The sequence below is a fragment of the Athene noctua genome, chromosome 2, assembly GCF_965140245.1.
Source record: "Athene noctua chromosome 2, bAthNoc1.hap1.1, whole genome shotgun sequence".
Lineage (NCBI taxonomy): Eukaryota > Metazoa > Chordata > Aves > Strigiformes > Strigidae > Athene > Athene noctua.
Window position 1 is genome coordinate 3,111,538 of NC_134038.1, and position 20,514 is coordinate 3,132,051.

At 48.7% G+C, this 20,514-nt stretch overlaps 1 protein-coding gene across 6 annotated transcripts in view; it reads right to left on the reverse strand.

Moving 5' to 3' along the window:
• ADGRB1 (adhesion G protein-coupled receptor B1) overlaps positions 1-20,514 on the reverse strand; it is a 287,094-nt gene that overhangs the window by 190,347 nt on the left and 76,233 nt on the right. For all 6 annotated transcript variants that reach the window (XM_074898342.1, XM_074898341.1, XM_074898343.1 and 3 more), the window contains exon 2: positions 14,606-15,526. In XM_074898342.1, the coding sequence (XP_074754443.1) occupies positions 14,606-15,353 (748 nt within the window). In that variant the 5' untranslated portion in view covers positions 15,354-15,526. The remainder of the gene's footprint in view (positions 1-14,605; positions 15,527-20,514) is intronic.

A 20,514-nucleotide genomic window follows, 5' to 3' on the forward strand; every position in this document is an offset into this window, starting at 1 on the left:
ACAAACACTACTTACCAATAACTAAAAATATCAGTGTGTTATCAACATTATTCTCATACTAAATGCAAAACACAACACTATACCAGCTACTAGAAAGAAAATTAACTCTATCCCAGCCAAAACCAGGACATCACCGAAACACTGGAAACCTACATTGGGCGACTAAAGAAATTTTTCTCTGCACCACCCACCCGACTCCTTTAATGATGGACAATCCCTCTCTTTCTGCCAAGCAGCCTCAATGCAAGGGTGTCAGAGAGAGATGATCTTTTTCTGAAAAGATAAGTAACTCCACAACAAAATTCAACCATAGCCACCACTGGAATATTTATTAACTATTATGATTATTTATATCCCGTTTTGCTAGGAGCTATGATCACAGCTCAGGGAGTGCTGGTGCTAGGCACCACCATACATCTGTTTGCTAAGAAAGTACCAATTGCTCTCAAGATCTGAGTCAGAATACAGAAGGAAAAGAATAGGATGATAAAAACAAGATTAAGTGCATCATGTGCACAGACGCCTTGACTTCTTCAAGGTCACGAGCAGATGCAGGAACGGAGCATAAACTCTGTGAGGTTCTGGTCCAGTATCCTTAGGACCCCCCCCCCCCAGCACAAGACCACAGTCAAACTGAGTGAAGAGGCCCATGTCACGCAGCACAGATGACACACTCAGAATATAAAAGTAATTTCAGCATGCTGCACCATAAGAAAACACCCACATAGAATGAAGTTTCATCTAACAGTATTTTTCTTCTTTTTTTGACAAAAAAAAATATATATAACTGGTAATACCAGATGTTTCACAAATTCATCCGTTCTATCAACTTGTTTGTCTTCAATAAAAGAAAATGCGCTGCAGAAATGTACGGTCAATATTTGGGTTTTTCAACCCAGAAATATTGGGGAAGGGGACTGGTCCAAACTTTCCCTCTATTTTATTTTGTCGGAAAAATCATCCAAACTAAACACAACACATTTATTTTTCAGGTTCAGCAAAAGTTTGCGTTCGGCCCCAAACACTCACAGCCTGAAGAGTCCCTGATTGCTGCAGCTCTACCATCACCCACGCATCCTCCGTATGCAAACCCCTGCCCTCCTCTGCCCACTGCACAGCCTGCAACTCATCCAGACCCAGCTCCTGCAAGAGGCCCGTGGATTTATACCATATTCCACAATTATAGAGACATATTTCAAAGTGATACTCAGGAGCACATGGGTTATGGAGGGCCCATGGGAGAAATGACCCATGGCTATCATTTCTGTGTATCTTTCAAATATTTGTTGAGGAAACGTATTAGGCTTTTTACTTCTTAGTCCCCTTTGAAGAACAAACAAAAAAAAATGTGTTGTGCTTCAGGCAGTCTTTTTATTATTTTACATAGAGTTGGTGCAATAAAGTCCATTAATTAAAACATAAATATTTAAAATGACTTTCTAGAATGGCAGCCTTATCTCACCAGAGGAAAGAAGAGGGGAAAAGAAGGGGAGAAAAAATGGTAAAACACAAGGAAGGAAGGAGATGCTAGTTCATTTTGCCAGAGAGGCATTTGGTTATCTACTTGCTGAATGGATGCATTTTCCCCAGCTGACATTAGATGTTTATTTGCAGTGAGAGGGTTGGGGTGGAGAACGGTTTGGAGGGAAAGAGTGGGGGCAAAGGTGAATAGATAGAGTTTTAATTAAAATGTGATGTAGGCAAAGATGTTGGTTTTGTCAGTGTTACTTTTTAAAGCCGGGACTTCCTCAATGCAAGGGCCCTGTGAAGGCAGAACAGTTACAGTTGTCCACTGAACTGAGGCTGCTCTGACACCGTAAAAGGATCAGACAGTGAGATGGAGCTCAGCATCCCAACACCTGCCTTAGAGTGACTTTGCCCCTCAAAAGCATATCAAAGGGTCTTGGCGTAACGAGAAACAGCCCCCAGGGTGGAAAAACTGAGAGGCCAGTGAGGTATATGGGAGTGAGAGCTACATATTTGCTTGTACAAGCCAGCACGCAGCTGAAGACACGTGAATGAGTCTGCGGGTGCTGCACGTGGCTTGTGCATAGTTACCCGCACCTGAGCTGGGATGTGGGGAAGGCAGGAGTGAGATGCTGAGGAGCAGCAAACTGTCTCCAAAGCCACAACCCTCCAGTAAACACCCACCCCAAAACCAGTGTGCGTGCTGCAGGGATAGATGCCCCAAGCTCTCCTGTCGATAAGCTACACATCAGGCAGTGGAGAAAGAGCCTTGAGGAAGAGCTGGTGTCCCTAGGAGTGCCCTGGTTCAACCCATCACTCAAGACCATGCTGAACTTTAAGCAGATCAGGAGCCTTGTAGGAATCGGGAGAAGACTGCGGCATGTGCTGCGCTGCTTTGCTGCTGGAGGGCAGGGCAGAGAGAAACATGTTCCACCAGCAGTGGGCCTGGGGACAGCTTTGGATGACAGCAGTCTCAAAGCAAGTCCTTGCTTTGTCCCCTCCGACTGCCAAGCCATGCCCACCGAGCTACGAAGCCACACCGGGGAATCCATCAGCTTGCTTTGGCTCTTGGGGGATTAACAGCAGTTGTACTTTGCAGGAGAAGGATCCCACAAGTATAAACAAAACCAGCTTCTTCCGAAATGCACCATGAGGCACTCGCTTTCCAGATGGGCCTCATGGTGCATTTTGGAAGGCACATGGAAAGGACGAAGCATGAGTCAGCCTCCTGTTCCTGCAGTAAGTTTGCATGCTGTGGGTCTCAACGGACACGCAGCCTCTCTTGAGTGGAAGCGTCTTGTCCCACGTCTCTCTGTGTGTTTGGTTATGGGGGTCCCCAAGGGGGGTCTCAGCTCCTGGGTAGGTTCATAGGTGTCTCCTCTCACTCACACGTGGGGGAGTGCAGCCACGGGGATGTGCAGCAGCTGTACATGTGCACACGTTGGCAGACTCATTTACATGAGTGTGTCGCCCCCTCAGAGCACGTACATCTGTCTGCTCAGCTCTGTGGTGTGTGTGTGTACACCTGTTTATTGTCACGGTTGCATATTCATGCAGGTACGTTCATTTCCATTTGCATATCTGCCTATTCCCTGTGGTTTGACACCATTGTGTGCAGGTCCATATACATGCACACTTGGGCATCGGTGTGCACGCTCGTGAGCCTGTACCTGTACATATATCCTTTTAGGAGTACACCCATGTGCCAAACCAAGCCTGTGTATATGTGTATCTGACTCTCTGGACACCTATGAACAGAAATGCGTGCCAGTGCAGCTGTGTGCCTATCCAAGCATCTCTGGACAGGACCTGCCTGTGCATGGACAGATGTGTGCATTTTAGTTTGATGAGGAACAAGGTAGAGCAGGAGATGGGTGAGAAATTTTGAATTTCTGGTGACAAAGAGTGTGGCTGCAGCCCTCACAGAGGGGCACACAGTGGGACACAGCCAGGTGACAGCATGGACAGGCTGTCAGGTCTGGGTGTGCTGCAGGTTCGTGGTTGCACCCTTGAAGAGGGATAGAGATTTGCTGTCTGCTGCCTCTTCCTCTCCCTCCTCTCCCCATGTTGATGCATGCTCTCAGTCAAGCAAGGGAAACCCAGCTACATGATTCATATTTTATAACTGCTGCTTCTGGATCTCCCTCATCACCTTTTCATTTCTTTTCTTTTCCTACCGAAGTATTAAAATAATGTTTCTTTGAGTGCCTGCCCTTCCCCAGCCATTGCTCACTGAGAGGAGCTCTCTTCTGAACCAGAGAGAAAAGGCGCAAGACAAATCCTCCTCCACAAACCTCTGAAGCCTCCAGCACTATGTATTACATTTCTCCCAAGGCCTCCTGCTCACCCCTATCAGCCCTGCTCCAGAGAGCAAGACCCACTCCTGCTGTGTGACCCAGATGTTTCCCCAGGGCTGTGACCTGCACACCAGCTGCTTCTGGCATTGCATAGTGAGGAAGATGCTGCAGAGCAGCCCTGCAGTTACGCGAAAGGATAGGGCATGGTGGGCTTGTGCTCAAAGGGCTTCCACTCAGAGAGATGCTCCTGTCCCAAAGTCACCCATCACCAAGTGTCCCATCACACCATCTGACATGAGGGCCCTGCCACAGGAGGAAAAGCAGTTGGTGAGCCCGGGTAAGAGGTTGTTGGTTTTTTCTACCTGTCCCAGTTTAGACCTGCAGCATATTCAGCTAGAAGTAAAAGCTAAATGAAAGATGAGTTTCATACTGGAGCAGGCAAGGCAGTGATTTCTAGAGGCAGAGGCAAATAGACATTTCACATATTCAAACATATCTGCAACATGCAGAATCAGGGGCTCCTTGCTCTCCTGAAAAGTACACTGGCACACTGATGTGTGGCTCTGAGAACCCACTGCTGTTTTCTGGAGAGTCTCAAGCCCCATCGATCAGCATTGTGTTTGTTACCCAACACATAATGCCAATTCTGGCTCTCCCCTTGCTCTGCTCTTGGCATAGCGCTTGCTCTTTGCCTCCAGCACAAGACCATCATCAACCCCAGGAGAGAAAGCGCAACCCCGAAGCCAGGCTAACCCACAGCTGTAGTGGGACCATGTGGGAGAGGTCCCAGAGCATCCACGGAAACATTGGCCCAGGTTTTCTTTCCAGGCAGCTCCCCAAGGGAAGGAGATCATCACTGTTGTCTGCCTGATTTATATTCCTTCAACCACTCATGTCTGAGGCCAGTCTCACCTCAAAGATGCTCAGTCCACGGAAGGTTTCTGGTGAACATCAAGTCAGCTGAAGTGATCCCACCCAACAGAAAAATAGCTAGTCCAGCAGTTATCTGGTTTATTTGGCCCATCATCCAGGCCAGCAATGTTTCAGGTGTGTTACCTCCTGTCCAGAAAACAGCTAGGGGACCCAGGAGGGTTCCGGTAACAGGACAAGCCCAGAGGCATTGGTGGAAGGGCCATGAAGGATTGTCACAGTAGGGGAATACAGGACTTCACATGGTAAGAAATCAGGCTTCACCCTTTCCACTATTCATAAAACCTTATTTTTAAGAGTAGAAGGGACAGCATTCCACCTTGGCCTCACAGCTTGCAAGCTTGAGGCCAATACATCAGGCTCAGGAGTGAAGAAGAAGGTGGTTCATTGTATTTTAAAGGCTTGGAAAAGCTTTTAACTGCTCTTTTCCTCCACTTTGCAGCAAGTAAAAGGCACCAAAGGATGCCAAGACAAAACTCCTACCGAACTTGTCACTGGTTCCAGTGACAGTAGGCCCAAACATGGCACTCCTGAGCTGGCGATGGGGCAGGGATACCAGGGCTGGTAGGAAGGAAGGGACTCTGCAGAGGGGCACGTTGCATGCAGGAGGTCCTGAGAGAAAAAAGCCATCCCTGCCCTGACAGTTGGTGGGATCCACCGCAGCTCTCCCCCAAGGTCTGTCATTCTCCTTGACAGTTCTTCAGCTGCGGTGGGTCTGTGGGTGAGAGTGGCTGAACTCTCCGAAGGGGCCTCCTGAGCTCCTTCGGGGCCAAAAGCACAGAAGCATCAAAAGCAATCACTTTAAATACCTCTCTATAGTTATCTGGGGACTGTTCTGGTCCCTGCATCTTTTCTCCTTCAGCAAGTACCCCTCTGGCTAGACAGTCGTATTTCTGAGCAGCTGTCTGCCTTCCTGTTATAATTATTATATATATTACCCATCTCAAGTCTCACCACAATCCGTTGATCTTGGCTGACTGCAATACATGGTAGCTAGCAAACTTTCAGGCCAATTAAAGAAAGTACCCCCAGAATTTAAAATCTAAACATGGGAGAGGTGAGTCTGGGGAGGGTAACAAGGCTGAGCATCTAGTTTCTGTAAGGAAGGTGGTCAGCCAGGTTTAGACCCTGTATTGTTGCATCATGATGAAAACATCACAGACACCTCCAGGCTGAATCACCCTGGAAGGGTGATGCTGGCGCTGGACTTGGCTCCACAATTTGGTTGCAAGATCCACAGATTGAGTATTATGGTTACCCATGGGGCTGCTCCCAAGTTAGTCACTCCAAACACAGTAGAGCTCCCTGAAACGTGTATAGAACAGCTTTGGAATTCAGAACATTAAAAACCAAACCAAACCAAAACAAAACACCAAAAAAACCCAAATTAAACAAAGTAGGAGGAAGGGGTATGAGGAAGAGAAGGTTTTGTGAGTGGATTAATTGCCGTCAGTCAGCTTTATTGGTGTTTCTTTGACTGATCCCGTGCAAACAGGACAGAAGACAAATGCTCAATGAGCCCAGCTGTAAACAGCAGCCCTGGCCCACCTGCCTGGGTGCTTTGCTGCTGGGCATGGCCAGGGATATCTTTTCAAGAACATGTCCAGAAAATAGGATTCTGTTCATGGTCTTGGTCACACCAGCAAGTTTAGTTGAAAATGGCTGACAGAGTCAAGTTATGGGAAGGGGACACCAAAACTAGACCTTGACTTCATCCAGCAGGCACGTGGAACAGCATAGAGACCTGCATACGAAGTGTACACAGCTCGTTGAATAATGCTTTTTATGTCTCTGGCTTTGATGTGGTGGAGCAGGAGACACAGGGAGACATGCTGAAGTCACTGCACCCCCTGTCCTATCCCAGCCTCCAGTAGATCCTGAAGTAGAAACTGTGTAGGTCCTCTTCTGAATTAGTTCCAGGTCTCAACAAGAGCCGAGGGGCCAATAACCTGCATCTTTTTCCCTCAGTCTTCAGATTCAGGAGCAGGACCAGTGAAACCCAGCAGCGAAAGCACCCATGCTCCTAGCTGTGTCTTCTGCTTTCAGTACCATATGCTGAACTTCACCACCTTCCTCTGGTTTGAGCACCTTCAACACAAAGATACCCACATCCCTAGCCCCAAAACTAACCAGCAGGGAAATGTCAACTTCCAGCCAGAAAAAAAATCCAGACTGGCAGAAACCAGGGCATCCACCTCTTCATCCAGGCAAGGTGACAAAGCACCTTCACCAGTAATTTTGTTCATGCTGTGGGACATGAGGAGGGACCAACCTCCCTTCCATTTGATGATAATTACACTCCTGTTCTTTAGGACCCCACCAAACTTCTTGCACGCGCATATCAGCTGTCGTATCATCTCCATGCACACAAACTCTTACAGTACTTACAGGAATCAACACCAGCCTCTTTCTCTGCCTGTTCCCCATTGTGACTGGTGTTAGTGCAGATCAAAGCCTGTGTATTGCAAGGAGAATGCAGCTCAAACTGCCCCAGAAAAGATGGGACAAAGCAGCCGCCCTGCCAGGGCAGCCCAGTTTCTTCAGGAGGCTGGAGCTGCAGCTTTCACCCCCTCCAGGTCCCTTCCCTTCCTTACTGCTTCCAAACACTGGGAATATCCCAAGCCAGTAACCGCTTAATGGCATGGACCACTCAAGATCTATTGAGAGGATTCAGTTTAATGAGGTGTGTGGCAATTATTGTTCTATCAAAACTAGAGCCAGGGAACAAAAAGAAATATATTTAAACTCGACAGATCTGCAATTCTGATGATGTGCTAAAGGATGTCCTTTCCTAGCCTGGTTGTCTCAAACTGCTGGAAGGCTGAAATGTAGGATCTCAGTATCAGATTGCTGTCTGCACCAGGTGCAGTAAGAGAGTGTACTACACCGAGAGTCAACAACTGGAGGTGACATTGGCAGAGCCACCCCGGGGACACATAGTTGCTGAATCCTCCCCAGGTTAAAGTCACAGAGCCACATTAAATGATACGTGCTGAAAATCCCAAACCAGTCTTCTAACCTGTTAAGCCCAAGCTTGCTTCAGTACTGCCTTGGGGGATGATGGGCTCAGAGGAGGCAGGATCAGCACCCACACATGTTGCAAAGTTTCACTGATTATCAGAAAAGGAAAATATGGGAGAAGAGATGAGTTGCAGAGGTGATAGTGATATGTGAAATCTACTGCTCTGCCCAACACGGGAAGAGCTTGCTGTAGCTTAGAACATGCATGTCCACTCTCAGACTACTCATGGATAAGCTCTCAACCCTGCTAAGCCTCTATTGCCACCCCGTTAGGCAAAGATCAGAGCCTTTCTCCCCTCCTGAGTCGGTTGTTGGCTAAATCTCTAAGGCAGCTGGGCTAAGCGCCATCTCTGCTAAGTCCTGGCTTCACGCAAACTCTTTGGGAGCTGCATGTGGATAAAGGAAACCAGCACTGAAAAAGGGAAAACTCTCTTTCAAGGAAACCTGGGAGAAACCTCAGAGCTATATCCACTATGAGAGACAGGATCCACCTGGTCAGAGAGCTCAGTGCCAAGGAAACCCATGGAGGTCAGGCATCTCGAAGGCTAATCAGGCCCCTGAAAAGCTTGGTGGATCCAATTCCCCTCGGAAAGACAATGTTTTTCATTTTTCAGCCTGATCCCATCACCTAAATACGCCAGATATACAGGGTGCGTTGTGAAAGGGGTCAGGAGTGTCTCTGCACCTTCTCTTCCGAGGCATTAGCATCCTCATTCTCATATTCAGCAGTTACAGTTGTAAAACTACGCTGCAGATGTGATGATTTTGAATGGGGTGTCTGTGTTTGCCTGCATCTAAATTTCACCCTCTATTCTCATACAAAACATTTTGGGGCAGCTGCTATGGGTCCTGAATACAAGAGGATGTTAAACAATGGGAAATGCTTTAAAAAAAAAAAAAAAGCATAACTGAAAAGCTGAGCCTTTCCCCAGGCTGCCACTCATTAAATTACCCATAAAAGTCCCCTCATAGCAATAATAGGAGTAGCTGTCTGTGAAACTCCCTCAGCAACTGGATGTAAATTCCACCTTTAGTCTCCCTGTTACAACAATAGCGCATTCAGACGGTAATTGCTGATGTTTCTGCATTGTGATCATGTCCACAAGCTGTTGGCTTCACAAGGGAACTGATCACTTTATCTTTCTCATTTTTCTCCCTTCCCATCTCCCAAATAGGACCTCTCCATACAGACACATGCATGAGTGAATTTAGGCTCCGGAAATCTCTGCTCTGCCCCTGGGAGGACCCCAGTACTTTTACGTTCAAACCTTATTTTCCCTGGTATCCAGTGATAGGATGCATGGGAATGGTTCAATGGCTGCACCAGGGGAGGTTTAGACTGGACATTAGGAAGCATTTCTTTACTGAGAGGGTGGTCAAACACTGGAACAGGCTTCCTGGAGAGATGGTTAATGCCCCAGGATGGTCAGTGTTTAAAAGGCATTTGGACATTGTCCTTAACAACACTCTGTAAGTTTTGGTCAGCTCTGAACTGGTCAGGCAGTTGACCTAGATGATCATTGTAGGGCCCTTCCAACAGAAAATATTCTATTCTATTCTATTCTATTCTATTCTATTCTATTCTATTCTATTCTATTCCACTCTATTCATAAGGTCTTTAAAGACCCCAGAGGAAAGCAGTGGGGCAGGCAGGGCTTGTACAGATCAAAGAGATCTGAGTGTTTAAACTGAATCAGAAACTCCTTTTCCAGCACCCAGGAAGGAGTTACCCGCACTTGCCTCATCCGTAAAACACCCCGCTGGCTGCATGCAAAAAACCCAGCCCTATCAAGAGCTGCCCATATGTGTCCAGTGGGGATTCACTGCAGGTACAGGGTGACCTGTTTGCCAGGTGCCAGGCTCTATCCAACCTCCTCTTCCAGGAGCTGTGAAGCAGTATCAGCTCTCGCTCACAGCTGTTGCGATTTGGACTTAAGCTGGGGAGATGCCAGGCAAAACCCCTGATGTTTTTAGCAGGGTACACAGGAAAATTTTACGTGTGAGCAGACACCAGCCCTTCCTCGCCCCATGTTTTGCTGGTGATCTCTCACCATATCCTAGCTCTGCTCTCAAGGATGTGCAGACTAGACTCTGGGGACAAACACAGATGGAGAAGCAAGGAGTTGGAAAGCATCACACCTACCCCAAGCGCACTCAGCAAGTGCGTGCCAGGAGGAAGGAGAGACATGCACCCATCCAAATCCCTTTGCCATTTGCTTGGCAAATCCAAACCCAAGGTAAATCCAAAGTCAAACACCTTTCTCTGCAAGCTCAGCTGTTGTTTGGGCCTAGGGGACTCTTGCTGAAGGAATAGAGCCTGTGTCATAAGAAGGAGCTGAAGAGATCAAGGAGGTTTGAGAGCCCGCCCCTGGGCAATTACTCACATTTTTTTTATCAGCCTCTGAGCTTACATGATCACTAAAGCTCACCACAAACATAGAAAATGACTTAACAAGTTAGTTCTACCCTGAGAGAGATTCAAGGGGAGGAGAGCTGTGCCACACAACATAATTCTTGCAGTAGGGACGATGGCAGTTGATCCATTTGTCCCTATGCTTCTGGCACCTCTTCCACACCTTAGACCCCCTTCATCAGTCACCCAGCCATGAGTCCAGGCAGAAACTCAGCCCTGCAGAGAAGACATCACATTTTGGCCTGAAGAACTGGCCAAGCATGAAACAAAGCTTCTCAACCACAACCAAGGTTTGGAGGATGTGTCCTGCAGTGAGAGATTTATGGAGTTCAGCCTACTTAATGCAGTGGAGGTTAAGAAGCAACTTATTCATGGGTCTATAAATGCCTCTCCAAACAGTAGAGAATGGACGTTAGATGACTCCTTAATCTAGCAGGCAGAGGCAGAAAAAAACATCTGAGGACTGGAATGTGAAACACCACTAACAAAACAGAAGTGATGAGTATGTGTGAGGAAGGAGGATCTGCATTTGTTCAGAGAAATGGGGAGAGCAAACCAATGAAAATGTTCATCGGGAAAGGTGGGAAAATCCCTAGCACTTCAGACTAGCAATATCTAGATTCAGGTTTTTGAGTTTTTTAAGAGGCTCCATTTAATTCCAGTTTTAAGATTTTTACTGAAATGAATTTGTGAAATTCTCTGGCCAAGACATGAAACCAATCAGACTCGTTCATCATAAAAATCCCTCCAGCCCTGGAACCATCTACTTCACCAGGGAGCAAATAATATATTTCAGGGGGAACACATTTAACCCTGTTTTCCACTCAACATCTTGGATCCCTCCAAGATGGGGGTATGAAGAGCAGAAGGACCAGAGCATGCTGGTTATCCCTGCAGGTCATCAGAATGTGACAAAACTGTATCGGCCTTCCAGGAACAGATTACATGAACACAAGACTAATTAGACATTCATTAAGTGCCTAACTCAGCACAGCACTTAAGCGCACGTTTAACCTTCTCTCATTACAGTATCACATCAGTGTCCCTTTTAAAGCTCCAGCTCTGATTACAGTGAATCGAGCTCACGTTTGGGAGGGTCTTCATGAAATCTCAACAACCTGCGTTTCAGGAAGCTTTCCCATCTTCAAGCCCCCTGTTCTCCTACCCCAAACTGGCGTGGGGGGCTTATTCCAGGAATGCCAACTTGCATTCCTAAAAGAGAGTTCACCTCTAAACATCAGGATCTACAACTGGTCTCTGCCTTCTTCCCGTGTTGCCTGAGTCAGCCAAGGGGGATGTGATGTTGGCCATAAATAGTTCCCCTGTTGAATTGTCTTCTAGAAAAAACTGCCTGTTCAAGCCTTTCTGGAGCAGCGGTTGGAGGTAGCTGCAGCAAGGAGGGGAGATGTGGGGGGTGGGCTGCTGTTGACAATACATTTCCAAATGTGTCTTTCTGATCACCAGGACAAGCTCCATGTACAGCAAGACACAGAAATATCTCCTGATGCCTCTGCACCCTGACAGATTCTTCCCCCCCCTCCGCCCCGTAACCTCTGCAACTTCTGCGTGGGAGAGCGGGTGCAAAGAGGGTGTCTCACTAAACCTGGGAAATAGATTTGTAATGGTCTCTCCTACCTCCAGACATTGAAGAACAGATGCTGTGGACAAGACAGGGTCACTTTGGCACAGTCACTTTGTGAAATCCCACCATAAATGTCCACAAACATCCCTGTGCACCTGAACCAAGTGCACGCCCATTGACCATGAGTAAATCCAGGCTGCCATTTAGGTTTCTTGAGTGTCCTGGTAGCTCTGGAGCAACAGGGTCAGTGTGTCTACTTCTCAGTCGTGGACAGATCTGTGGTCTGGGTCAGTAGGAGAAGTTCATCCCCCAGGCCTGTTCTTTGGCCTTGAAAACCAACATCCAGCCCAACAGATCTATTCTCAGTCTACTCTTGAGTGTCTTCTGACACCATCTAATCCAGCACACAAACACATACTCTCCATCCTTCAGCATATCAGTGTCCAGGGGGTGGGGAGTGAACCTTTTCGAAGGGATCTCTGTCAGTCTCTGTGAGCCAAAGCACGGCTGCCTCCACCTCAGCATCTCATTGTAGTCTCTGAGGATTTGCACCCATCCATTTGCTTTGGAAATATCCAAGGTATAGAAGAGGCACATCAGGAAAAGTCAGGCTCCACATTTTAGGATGGCATCTGGGTATCTGGCAGTTCCTTATGTGCCTTGTAAGTCATCAAACTAGATTAGTACAACACACACATATACCCTTGTTCAAAGCTGAATGTGTCAAAACAGGCCCAGAAACCACAAAGTGACTCAGGAAGCAGCAGGGGGAAAAAAAAAAAAAAAAAAGGGGAAAAAAAGGTTGTAGGCAAAAAAAAAAATGCTACAAATACAATCAGGACAACAATGACAGCAACAACCAGCATCAGTGCTTGGAAATCAGGAACCCTATCAAAATATTCCACCCACAAAATTCTGTTAAGGGATCGCTGGCTCTCTGTCCAAATTGGATCTCGCCTCCATCTTCCTGATCAAGCCTTTGCAAAAATCAAAACAGACACAGTGACAGACAGAGCAGCACATGGAGAGGCCGGGCACCCTGCAAGCATCGTTTCTATGTAGATGACATCCCACCAGTGAAAATGATAATTTTGTATCTTCAATACGGAGCAGGTGTGAACAGCCAGCAAAAAATTATCTACGCTCTCTACAAATATTTGACACCCAAAAAGGATTTTGATCCAGCCACCTTTGAGCCTCTTTCATATTTATTTTCTGGGAACATTGAAGCACTCAAGCTCTACTAGGAGAGATCTTTACAAAAGCCAATATTAAGCTTGAATGCTTCAGGATTTGCTGAAAATCTTATTTCAAATTTCACCTTTGGTTGCAATGAAAAAGGTCATGCTGCTTGGGTTGAATGCATAAATCATCCAATCAGCAAATGCAAGGCATGACACATGACTTAACGAAGCTCGCATCACTCCGAGGAGGCAGCCAACATGGTACTCCTCACAAGCTGTTCACGCAGGAGAAAAGGGCACGGCAAAGAAATCCGAAATCTGGAGAGGGAATATCGCTGTGTGCTCATAGCTGGGGAGGGAGGCACGGCTGGAGAACTCATTTACGGGATTTATGTCTCGGCTGTGTGCCTTCATGTATTGATTCACAGATCAGTGAGAAACAAAATCTCCCCCCAAATGCACGGACGGAAGCACTAGTACCTGATCATATACTAATCTCTCAGCTATCACCAGACTGCAGTCTGCAAGAAAATCACACTGCACAGCTTGGACCTGTGCCTGGTAACCTCCTCCCTACTGCAAGCAAATTGAATCTCCTTTCCCCCACCTTGAGAAATTCCCCCCTGATTGGGGGTGGCTGCAAAAGCCAGGCAGGAGTCCCAAAGTCCAGACCCAGGTGGATGCCAACGTTCTCTCGGTGGCAGAGGACATTGGAGTCCAACACCTGAAGAAGGTGAGACTCTGGGGTGGGGGTCAGACACGGGCCCGAACCTTGCCAAAGTGGAGGCTCCCCTCCCCACCACCCAGATCCCCATTTAGCATCACACCTCCGCTTTACATAACCTGCCTGCTGGCAGGTGGGACGGGAGCTGAGAATAAATACATCAGAGAGGATCTGACACAGGCGCTGAGAGAAAGGATTCGCTTTTGGACCCTCCCAATTCCCTTCTGCTTTACGTGGCACCGTAGCACCGGCGGAGACTGTGTGGGATGAGCATTTCCCTCCGCAGACCACCACCCAGATCAGACCTCAGGAGCATCTCACTCTTATTCATAACCCTCTTTTTCATGCCTCTTCCACCTCTCTAGTCCCTTTCCAGCCCATACCATACTCAAGATCATCATCAAACCACTGATGAAATATCTGAGGAATGAGTCCCAGCAAAGGCACCAAATAATCCCACAGAAGCAGCATAGTGAGTTTTCTTTCCGAAAGCCTCCAGAAGGAAAATAAGTCTGAGAATAACATGAGAGTGCCTTCTGTTGCCGTTCCCTTGAACCGGACCCCAAAATTTTTTCCCATCAATTAAAATGGTTGATAGGGCTGCTGAGTGCAGCCCACCTTGGGAGGTAGCTTGGATCCTGCCTTTTCTAGGACATCTGTAATCACGCTGGAAAACTGCTCACCCTCAGGTAAGACTCTTCCCTCAGCAGCTCCGAGGCTGCAGAAGTAAAAAACAAGCAAGGCAGAAGTGCTGGGAATGAATAAACTATTTGGGATATATTTAGGGAAAGGTGTTTTTCAATTCCAGTCGCGGGCTCATAAAGAGCCACTGAGGGTTACCAGACCTTCCTATCGGTTAGGAAATAAGGTTTTTATACCAGGCATCCGCAGACTCAGACACAGAAGTGACGGGGACAGTGTGAGACCCGGGAGAGGACAGCCCAACCAGTCCTCCCTCCCAAACACCCCCAGCCGCCCTCCACTCACCCAGGAACTCCACTCCGCTGCTGTCTTTGGGGCTGCTCATGCAGTTCTCCAAATAAATTCCATCCTTATAGCAATCTTCTTTCTTCCTCGTGAGCCCCAGGATCTCGCTGGCTTGATCTAGGACCTCCCCTCCCGAGCAAGAGCATGGGGTCTGCATAATGCCGCATGGGTGGGAGCTGCTACTGATGGCCAAGCACGTGTCCAGCCACTTGCAGAGCATCTGGCAAGCGGCTTTGCTAGGGTTCCTGTTGCCCACCACGAGGTACTCCACCGAGAAGTCCCTCTCCTGTGCCTTTGTGGGCTTCCACCGCACGGGCCAGGTCTCCACTCCCGGAGGCGCGGTCTGCTTCATCTGGAGGAACTGCTTGTTGGACTGGAGGAAGGCATAGCGGGTGGAGCCGTCACAGAGCTTCAACACATCATCGAAGCTCTCCATGCCCAGGTAGGTGCGGGTGGACTCCAGGAAGGAGTCGAACTGGTAAGTGCGGATGTGCTGGTAGTCACATACGCCAGTAGGTTTTAGGATCTTCATGTACAAAGTGTACCTCCGAGGGTCAGGGTTCTGAATAATCCAAGAGCAGAGAGAGGAGTTCAACGGGAAGACGGCAAAGGAGGAGAAATACCCAAAGAATTTCCCCTGGACCAAAGTGGTGCAGGGAGTTTGTGCCAGGTCCAGAGCGACCACGGTCCACACAAAGTAGAGTGGCGATACCAAAAGCAGGTTCAGGGCAGATCCAATGCTCCTCATCCTAGGTCTCTGGTCCTCTGGAACTCAAAGTAAATGTCAAGCAGGCGCCAGATCCTGGACATAACAGGGACCAGCTTAGAGGAAAAGTGAGAGTTTAAGAGGCTCTGGATCCGAAATCAAGCCAATCCTCCCATGTCTGGATTTGAGCTCCCTCCTGTGGCCATAAACAACACCTGGAAAAAAAGGGAAGGGAAGGAGGAGGGGAGAGAAAGAGAAGAGATTTGGGATTTGGGTTTTTCGGTGATGGTTCGGGGTTATATTTTTTTATTAACCCTTTGCAAGGCTGAGAATCCACACAGCATCCCCAGTCCCAGCACATCTCATTAGGGGAAGACGCAACCCCACATCACTATCCCTGTGCCAGGTTTGGGGCTGTACCCATCCTGGGGATGTCCTGACACCCAGGAGGGGCCCAGCTGTGACTCACAGTGGGGGACAACATCGCCGTGATCCCGTTTTCCCAGTGCCTTCTGCCCACGCAGTGCCTCTCTGCTGAGCTGAGCAGAACCTGTGCGGTGATTTCTAATCACCTCCCCAAATCAAACACCACTGATCTCTGCTTTAGGGAGTTCCCGCTCCTCTCCATCCCAGCGCAGCCAGGGTGCTGGTTCAACACAGACTTCAGGCTGCACGTGGGGAGGGTGGGCTGGAGGTCGCCATGGGCAGCTGGGCTCTGCCTCCTCTCTTCCTCCTGCCAGCTGTTGGTTTTCTGCTTCTTTCTGTCTCTCCTTCTCTCTCTCCTCCCTCCTCTTTCACCAAATCAGTGCAGAGGAAGGGAGTTGTTGTTCAGTACTCCAGTCCTGGTCTAATCCTGAGCCCAGACAGGAAGCCAGGGCTGAAAGGAGTTGTGCACTCAGTACAAGAGGAAAAAAGGGTGATAGAGGCAGATTTTAGATCTTCCTACATCAGGCAGCCACTTCGCCTTTCCTCTCTGTGTGCAGGACACCCCAAAGCCTGTGGTACTGTAGTTGAGCATAGAGCATCTCCAGAGAGTGAGAGACCTCCCTGCCAGCCCCAGGACCTCCTTCAGCCCCCAAAACTCCTTCAGCAAAAGTAACAGCCATCCTGCATTGCCCTATGGGACCCGTTCCCTGAAACCTTTCGTAGCCCAGATCCCCTCTTCATCCCAACTGCCCAGACCCTTGTGTCCCCTGCTGTCTTGAAGAGAATCCTGCACCCTCTGCACTCTTGTAAGTCTCCTTCTTTCTTGCCCCACCAAGAAGACCCTCCTGTGCTCCCTCCCTCCATCTCCTCTCCTTCTACTGGAGGAGAAAGGGATGGGGAACACTGTCAGTGGCAGGGATCTCTTTGTCTTGTACCCCCGCCCCACGCAGTGTGCACTCCCATGTTTGGGGAGGGGGGGCCTATTAGCAGATATGGGGGCCGGAAAGCAGGAGGGGCAGAACCCCTCCTCCCACTGCTGGACATACAGCCACATCTCCTTTCCTTCTCACCTTTCCAGCCATCTCTTTTCCTACCCTTTTGACTCACCGCAGAGAAAATCAGCATTTTCCCCTTGGGTGAGGTTTAACCTCGTCCCTGCAGCACTTGCTGCCTCCGAAACAGGGCTGCTACCTAATTTCAGAAGGACAGATTGGACCCCTGGGAGGGAGGTTCCCCCTACCAAGTCAGACTACTGCCTTGATTTCAGGAGCCTCCGTGGTCCACAGGTTAGTAAAAAACAAGTGCTCAGGGCCCCTGCAATGAAGCCTGAGTGCAAGCAGCCCAACTCCTGAAATGCTAACATCGTCCTGGGCTGCAACCTCAAAATAATTCAGATCACCTGGGATGTGTTTCTCCATGATCAGGGACCACAGTGGCACTGCCAAGAAGGAATTGGGGCGAAAGTCTATGGAGAGGGGCACCTGCTGCAAGGAAGAAGGGGAATGTACCTTCTCCATTGCAGACATCGACCCTCCTCCCAGCCCCACGGCGTCCACACCACTGACCCCAAGTGCTGCCCCCTCCCACTCCACTGACAGGCTCTGCCTTCCCAGACTGCAAACAGAGGAAGCTTTCACAGCAGCCAAATTCCCAGCAAATCTACAATTCACACAGCTAAACTCAATCCTGCCTTCCAGGAGAGACTGAAAAATAAGAGATGAAACCCACAGACCATCCTGTGCATCTTGGAGGAGACAAGAAGCCAAATGCATCTCCACATTCACCCCTTGGTTTCCCTCCTTACTCTATATCAAAGTTTTATCTTTGCATCACCCCTTTTCTGCAAAAAAAACCATTTTTTTTTTTTTTTCAGGGAGGAAAGAGTTAGGTAACTTGAAAGTCAGATCCGCTATTTGCAAACTGTGTTTCATCCAAGCTTCAAATCACTGCAGCCTCTGCCAGCAGATTCCTGAGTGTCTGTTAGACCTGACACTAATCAGCATAGAGTCCAAACGCATTTGCACTTAAATTTTTCAGAAGTCGGGTCCCCACTCTTGACAGCGGTTTTCAGCCTGCAAAGCTCTGCAGTGCAAATTTTCCCGTGCCAGACTCCTACCTGCCTCGGGAGCCAGGATTCAGGGATGCAGCCTGCTTAGAGGATGCAAAGCAGCACTTGCTCGCAAGGAAAACCACAGGCATCAACTAAACATCCTATAAATTTCCAGAGATGTCATCCTGATTAGCAGGAGGGGTTGCTTGGAAATGACTGCGAATGCCTTAAATATCAGCTTTGGTAAGTGAAATGTGCTCGTTTAGCTGAGGCTCTGGAAGGGACTGTGGGATCACCTCTCCCTCACTGCAGGGCACTGCCTGAGCGGTTCATGCTCTTTGCAAGCAGGCACGGCTTTGCAAAACCAAAGTCTATCCGACCTTCATGCCGATGAGCCAGCCAGGGAGCATCTTAACCTCTGGTCTAGACCGTGAAGAAACCTGCCTCTCCCAGTTGGAAACAGGAGCCAGCGGTGCCTCCATAGCAACAAGCTGATTAGGAGACAGGGCTTGCGCCGAGATCCGGTCCCTAATGGTGACTTCAGCATGTGGGATACAGCCCAAGCCTCCTGCCCTCCACAAACCCGATTTTTCTCACGCTATCCACAGACCTGCTACTGAGTGAGGAGGCAGCAAGCAGAAAACGCATCCCCCGTCACTGCCCCTCCCTGGGAAAAGCACCGTAAAAGCCAACAAACTTTAACTAAACAGACCCGTTAATGGGACGCTGTGTTACGGTTGTTAGGTCTCAGAATTGATTTCCCCTGAATGTAGTCCCATCTGGAAGGTTTCACCATAAGGAACATAAACATATTTTTTTTTGTCTTTCAACTAATCCTTGTTGAAGTGGGAATCTTTACTTAGAGTGGAAGAAGTTAACAGACAAAACCCCCTCCACATCTGGATCTTTGGTTCAACACATGTTGGACCTGGCAGGGAGGGAAAATGCAATGGGTAGTTGACCGGCTGCTGCATTTCAGCAGCGAGATCCATCTTCTACACTTTAATTCAGAAAAAAACCCAAGGGACATATGCCAGAGGCTGCAGCCTGCAGCTGGGGAAGTGATATTAAATGCATGAGAAAACAGATTATTGCAGTGTTGGAGACAATATTCCTATGGCACACAGGCAAATTTCACCATATTCCCATGGTTGTTGCCACAGCTAGTGCTTAGGTAGCCTGGCTATTTCTATAATTTTGTGTGATGGGAGACATCCATCCCTGGTTCTATTCGTCAGCCCCAACTTGGAGTACTTGCAACCTGTCCTGTTCTTTCCTGTGCCTGGGAGATGGTTCTGGCAGAGAAGCTCTTCCTGAAGTAAAGCTTGGGCACAGCAGGTGACCGTGAAGTACCTTGGGCTGTCCTTCGCCTGCATTTCTCAAGGACAAAACAAAGGGCAAAAATATTGTCTTCTTTGTGTGCGTGTGTGTGTGCCCCTGACAGAAGGCGATTCACCCCAAGCAACTCACAGAAAGAGGCCAACAAATTTAATCCAAACAGCCCTTCTGCCTTGATTACCTTGTGCAGGTGTTAGAGATGATGAAGCAGAGGGTTATGAAGAGATGTGAACCACCGGCACGGCTCCTGTGCTCTTGCACCATTGCACAGAGCCCTGGTAATTTTTTCTGCCTCCTTGCTGAGTATTTGCCATCCCACCCTGGCACCCACTGGAGCAGGCATGGTTCAGAAACACAACCCAAGACAGACCTCCCCAACTTAAACAAAACCAGGCAGGCACTGAATCACATGTTACACCTAAGGGGTTTAGGCACCCAGTTTGCACTGGTCCCAGTGAATTGTGGAGCCTGCAAGCTGTTCGGTGGTGCACCCCATCTTCCCACAATAACGGTAAATTGAGATGATTCACGTCTGAGGCTGGAGTTTTCCACCACCCTCATGTCCCTTCTTGTTTTCTGCACGTGTTTATATGCCCCAAGCACACCCCACGCCCATCCTAGGGATAAAGGCAGCATGAGACACGTGTAAGCAGGGAGGGATCAGGGCATCTGCCTACAACTGCCTTCACCCCCTGCCTGAACAACCTCACACGCAGGTTCACCCTATCCCACTAAGACCTTCCAGATGGACATCTCCAAATTTCCAGGTCAAACTTTGCAGCTGTGCCCCAGCTTAGTGTTTTCAGCTCTGCACGAGCAGGAGGAGGCCGTGAAATGCAGGCAGTGCTGCCACGGGCCCTGATTTGCAGAGTCTGTGCGTGGCACAGAGTCCTCCCACGCACAAAGGGCATCCTCCCTGCTTGAGTATCCATCACCTTCCTCAGTCGTGCTGGTGACACAAAACTCTTGGTGCAGCAGCCTGGATTTGGCCAATGGAGGGCACTCTTAGATATACACACACACGCACGCACACACACACACAATCCATGGAAAAAAAGGGGGAAAAAATCGAAGCGATGCCTGCAGAAAGGACATCTTTCCCCACTGCTGCATGTAGGACCTCTCCCAGCACCCTCACCCTGATCTTCCCCACTAGCTCAGCCGTGTCCCAACTCCCCTCTCTCTGCCCACCAGCTCAGATGTGCTATCATCCAACATTTACCTCCCTCTGCTTTTCCTTCTCCTGACCTTGGTACATGGCTGACATCCCAGCAGGGTGAAAACCACTCTCATCAAGCTAATCCTCCTTTCCTGGGGCTTCCCATTTCCCTGTAAGAAGTTCCCAGATATCAAACAAAATATCCTTTTTGCTGGAGGCAGAAAACCGCT